The sequence below is a fragment of the Aplidium turbinatum genome, chromosome 6, assembly GCF_918807975.1.
Source record: "Aplidium turbinatum chromosome 6, kaAplTurb1.1, whole genome shotgun sequence".
Lineage (NCBI taxonomy): Eukaryota > Metazoa > Chordata > Ascidiacea > Aplousobranchia > Polyclinidae > Aplidium > Aplidium turbinatum.
The window spans coordinates 12,708,327-12,714,326 of record NC_137477.1 but is presented as its reverse complement, the minus strand read 5'-3'; the positions used below and the strand labels follow the sequence as shown (position 1 = coordinate 12,714,326).

The 6,000-nt window shown below is 39.9% G+C and overlaps 1 protein-coding gene across 1 annotated transcript in view; it reads right to left on the bottom strand.

The window, feature by feature from the left end:
* Window positions 1-1,970: 1,970 nt before the first annotated feature.
* The window catches only part of LOC145771879 (tyrosine-protein phosphatase non-receptor type 23-like), a 28,708-nt gene continuing 24,678 nt past the window's right edge, over window positions 1,971-6,000 (bottom strand). The window contains exon 28 of the mRNA XM_082583629.1: window positions 1,971-3,848. Coding sequence (XP_082439755.1) covers window positions 3,297-3,848 — 552 coding nt within the window. The 3' untranslated portion in view covers window positions 1,971-3,296. The remainder of the gene's footprint in view (window positions 3,849-6,000) is intronic.

The following is a 6,000-nucleotide window of genomic DNA, read 5'->3' as shown; positions in this document are numbered from 1 at the left end:
CTCGAATTGGATTTCTGAGAAAATGTTGGGGAGTCCGGGAGTCGAAGCCCCCCAGCAACTAGGATAATCACAGTAAAAATTGCTTCCTCCCAGTAGAAATCTGTTTAAAGAAGCACTGAAACGTGACAATGAAGTTATTCTTCCAAAATCTCAAGGTCCAACATCAACACCCAGAAGGTCCGGATTCAGACTGCGGTCCGCCAGTTGAGTAGCCCTGCCCTACGAGCTATTTCATTCCTATCCAAATCGTGCTATAAGTTAGAATTCACCTTCGTAGTCGCAATAATTACGGAAATGTCTATCTACCCACGTTCATTGACATGCTGGAAAACAGTGTGTTATTGCTGGTGAGCTATAGTGGGCTACTTCATCCAGAAAACATTGCTGACAAAAAGTTACTTTTAAGAATAAAAAAGATTACAAGCCTTCTAGCACATGCCAGCAATGCAGGCCAAAATGTGCCATGACGATCACAAGCCAATACCAGTGACGTTCGGTGGCTTAAACCGTTGGGAAAGCAACTTGGAAATATGCTGCAGCAAGGTAGTAGGCACGAAGGGCGTAACCCGGCGTGTTGCCGAAAGGCAACACTTCCAGCAGGGGGTCTGGGGGGCCTCCCCCAGAAAATTTTGATAAACACTTCCAATTTGGTGCGCTCTGAGAGCATTTCCAAAACAAATCAAAAATAAAAATCTGTCAAATTGTGCTTCGCCTATGTCATGATCATACATTCATTTAATGTTTAGAAGTTATGAACAATCTTAATTTTAACGTTGCAGGACCAAAATCCTGTGTTAGACATGGAATAATAGTTGTCTAAATATTTAATTCGTCATGAATGTTCATTCTCATATATTCAGTTAGGCCTACACTACAAAAACTAACATTAGGCCTAAACATTACAACCGCAAGCAATTTGTACAAAAAGCTGGATAAGTTTGCCTCCTGCGTATAGAAGCTTAACGAACTAAATATTGCATCCACACCTGAACGTTCATTGGCGAAGCAACGTTATATCAACGCTGTAAAAAGGGCAAAGGCATGACTATGAAAGCTAGTAGGCTAAAGTACATGGCGAGGAGACATCAAAAAAACAGCAACAATCTTTTCGCCTTTATGATGCTGTGCTGTGTACCGTGGCGAGAGACCATTCTGTGCGTATGACGAGTTAGTCTAGCGAATGTACGCATTGACGTCACTGGGAAAGCAACTCTAACCATAACACATCTGATTGGCTAAGCAGCTGGTGAGTGGTGACGTTTTGCAAAACGAGTGAGGATTGGATAAAACGAAGGCGTTTTTTGACGCTTTTGAACGTGGGGAAAGCAACTGTGAAAGTTGCTTCCCTGGAGCCTCAGTGGTTGTTTCTGACAGGAGCGTTTGTGTTAATTGGCATTTATAGGCGAGACATGCGGTTTGGTGAGGACTTAGACTACTCACAAGCGTTACGAGTAATTCTAGTCACGAATACAGTAATTTTCAAGTTAAAATAGACGTGATAAAAATAATAAGAAGTTAAACCTAGAATTCAGTCATTATATTTTGCATAGTTTTCGCTCAGGTAAGCACTGCTTTCCTTGCTTTTCCTCACCGATCGTCACTGGCCAATACCAATTCTTACTTTCTTCTGGTAACTTTTTGTGTGAAACGGTTTTTGCTGGCACATGCCTTCGTGATGAAATATGTTCTTATAAAAAGAATTTTGATGTTGCAGTTTTTTTACTAATTTCAAAAACTGCTTAACGATGTTGAAGAAATTGCTGTTCGAAAAGACACAAAACACCAAATCCGTATGAAGCTTTTCACCAACATGTCGCAAAGTCTGGCCTTCTACCAACCGTAGAATCGTTGTCATAAAATGAAATTTAAATTCGATCTACCGGTGCTGAAGTTTTCAGAAAATCACATTTATATACAGTAGTAGTATATCAAGTGCAGAAGAAATTCATCACCAGAACAGACGGTTTTCTGGCAGAATAATTATATTGAATTCACAACATATATCAATACACAAATCAATACGTACGATAAAATAATTTGAAAAAGGCAAATACCAATCAAAGGTGAGCTTATTACATATTACCTCTATTAAGTCAGTCATAACTTTGAGAGATTTTCTTCAAAAAGAATACATATTGCCAAGTTGCTGCTGCTTTTGAAGACAGGCTTCATTACTTTGTTCACTTCTTACGTAAGCTATTTACAAAAATGGTGCAATTTTAAAAAGCATTAAAGTTGAAATTAAATGCTACAACACGTGTCACAGCAGCCGTTGGTGTCGGTTACAATCACTTCTGCAGTGCCTTGGCCTCTTTGCAGGCAGCAAATCAGTTATTTTTTTACATTGATTCAGACGTCTGCAGACGTTGAACCAATGTAAAAAAGACTTATTCGCGATATAAGTTGAAACTTTGTGATTCGTGGTGTACCTGTGGGGATTGTCACTAAAACCACAACATTTGAGCGGGAATCACTGTGTAATAGGATACAGAAATAATATAAATACTGCAAAAATACAAAATGTACAAGTTTTCTTTGTATTTTACCATTAGATGTGGCAACAGATAAAACATCCAAGGGAAAAAATTAAGGAAACATCATCAATCAAAAGTTACTTGAACTGTGGCACCTTAACGTCACTCGATACCATATTGATTGCCTCTTTGCGAATATAATTAAAGCGGGCTATCTGAGCTCGAAAGTAGAAACACGTTGTACACGTTTTTTTTCAGTTCCTTTATGTAAATGATTAGTAACTGCAGCTAAAAAGCAACTTCGCCGGCAAATAAGCTCATTTTTGCATTGATTCAAAGTCTACAGATATTGTACCAACGAAAAAGTGTGCTCTGTTGCCAGTTTGGAATGCTTAACTAAACATGAAGACCAATCAGGATGATTTTTAGTCAAAAATGAAGTGTAACGGAGAGGCGAACTGCTGTGAGAGTAAAGTACATCGTACGCGGAACTACTGTACATTGATGCAGCTGCACTGACAAGATATTGCACAAAGAGATGATGGTAACAAACCGTATATAAGCCTACAAAAAATATTTCCTTGTTCAGAATATATTTGAGTAATACCGTATTTTTCTTGCATCAAATTGCAGTAGAAAAGTACTGAAATCCAGCAAAAAGGCGTCTTCGACTTCAGTGACGACTAAAATTGTGACAATTACAAAGTTCTGATCGTAATCACGTCCACAAAATTCCGATTGATGGATTGTACCCATCCGAAGATTAGCAGTAAGTGTGGGGGGGGGGGGGGGTTGAGGAAATGATACAAGATAAAAATTACTCTATTTTTTTAGGCCCCACAGAGGATCCAAATCAGCAAAAGGATCATTGGAGTTTTCTTTCGCTTGAAAAGGATCGGATTTGGGTTTTAGGAAATCTTGTTTCGTGATACGCTTTTTTTCTTTAGCTTCAGAACCTAAAGTAAAAGATTCTGGGGTCATTTGGTCCAAAATGGAACCACTTCCTTGCTGAGAAACTGGTTCTTGAGAGACGTTAGATGGTGGATTGGTGTTTATAACTAATTGGTCTTTTTCGGTATTCGCGATAAGCGGTTTTTGTTCTAGTTTATTGGGCATTAATAATTGTTGGGACAGTAAATTAGTTGCAAATGGTTGATCAACTGGTTGTGGTGGGTTGGTCCTCGCTGGTTCCTGGCAACTGGTTACAAGGTCTGGTTTTGTTGCCATGCCAATCGATGTTGGTAGTTTTTCTGGTTGACCAATAACAGTTTCTTGAACTAAGCCTCCAACATTGTCTCCAATCATGATGTTTAAATCTGGTTGCAGTGCACCAGTAGATGCGTTAGGTGCTGATTTGGTGCTCGAAGTCTGAATCTGCAAAAGAAAAAGACATTTAATATAATCAAAACGTTAGATTTCAAAGCTGTGGTATTCTGTGGTCAAAGTACGTTCCACGAAACTGCAAATTAGTCCACAGTACAGTAGAGAAGCCATCATGCAACCAATGTAATTGGTTAAACCAGTCAATGCAGAAGTTGAAAACAAACCAGTCAATGCAGATGTTGACGAAGCCGACAAATAAACTGTGTTACACGTCATTTATGCCCATGCCGTATCAACAATGGTTCGCATCAAATATACATAAAAGAAATGCAATCATGTGGTAAGTGCTAGGCAATGTGAAACGTAGTAGCCATGTACTATTTTGGTAAACTGCACGTGAAAGTGAAAACAATTTTTTTTTCTCAGTAAGACTTTTTAAACAATTTTATTCTTAAAGAGATGGTTGATCAATTAGAGATTAATAGTCTTTAAATTGAGAAAGCCCCTTCACTTGTTCCTGGCATGTTAACACGCTTGTAGACAAGAGGATTCGAACTCGAACCCAGGTCCTGTCACCGAGACTGACAGTTTATTTTTCTATTAGCAGCCGAAGTGAGCATGCATTCGGTAACCGTTCAACCCTCAGCGTTCATCCGAGGTTGATACACCGAGAGTTAAACCCGAGTCGCTTCAACTTGAGAGATTACAGAGTCAGATATGAACCAGCTGGGCAATTAGAAAGACTATCCCTTGTCTGATAATTACACAATGACCAATTGAGTACCCATAACAGCAACAAAAAAAATCATCTTCCTTCAAACTTACAACACAACGTGATTGACAAAAAATGAAATAGCAAACTGACAAAGCTTGGAGACAAATTAAAGCCAATAAACCCCACTGAAACGTTGCAAACCATACGGAATGTAGACAGTTTCACAATGAGGCACAATCTGGTTATCCTGGGTCGCTGTACGTGCACACACTTTCAGCAAGCCGTGGCAAACACAATTGCATCAACGAAGCAAACTAATAAAGCACAACGAAAAACAGAAGAAGCAGCTGGCAAAAAAACACTTTGCAGAACAGCTCAATATTTTTTGTCCCTAACGTCTGAAGACGTTGAATCAATGTAAAGGGGATGGATTTTGTTAAAACAACTTTTCATTAGTGTTTCAAAGACATCGTACTTCATAAACAATTAAACATATTGGGAAAGCAATACAACAACTACAAACTACAGTCAAACTTCGATACTATGCCACCTTGCCATTATGCCACCCTCGCTACTATACCACTTTTGACCGTCACCAGCAAAATTCACTAGAAAGTATATTTACTATGCCACCCCTTACCCTCGCTAGTATGCCACATGAGAGTACAGTGTTACTGTATTAATGAAACAATTAACGGTACGAACGAAACGATTAAACGGTTGTAAAACGGCAAAAGTATATGTGTGTGCATGCAGGCTAATGTGTTTTCTCAAGTTATCTACTGTAGCTCAGCCCAAAACCATAATCGTCAGCTGGCGCATGTTCTTTCGGCAAATTTCGCACACCTCGTCGTCTAGCTAGTCGATCGCATTATACTGGGCTTCCCGCTTCTCTGCTGCAATAACTTCCAGACAGTGCTCCATGCCCGCTGGGCGTCCTCGAACGAAACGATTTCCTCCTCAACAGTTATCTCATCATCTTCGCTTTCAATCGGCTCCTCGCTGCGCAACATCTCCTTCGCAATCTCATCCAGTGTGAAAGATCTACCAGTCTCCAGGCGCTCATCAGCTTCAAGAAAGTCAGACAGCTCGATCTCTTTGTTCTGGTGCATTTTTTGCTCGGCAGGCAGCGCTTCCCAGATCTCGAGCAGATTAACATCATCTGGCTCAGATTGGATTTCCTCGTACAATTATAATCGTACAACACACATGGTCACGTCACAAGGCTGTATTTACAAACTCTCGCTACTATGCCACTTTCTCTCGCTCCCAAAGGGTGGCATAGTATCGAAGTTTGACTGTAGATAAAATATCAGTGAGACAGTTCATGAACAAGTCCTTGAGCACACGATAGTAACAACGGGCCTTCACAATGAACATCAACCATTTTATAGTGAAACTGAGATAAGAGTTGTCACAAGACATACAAAGCTAACCGAACCATACAGCGTGCCAGACTGTGCTCACCCGAGTCTTCCTTGATGACGT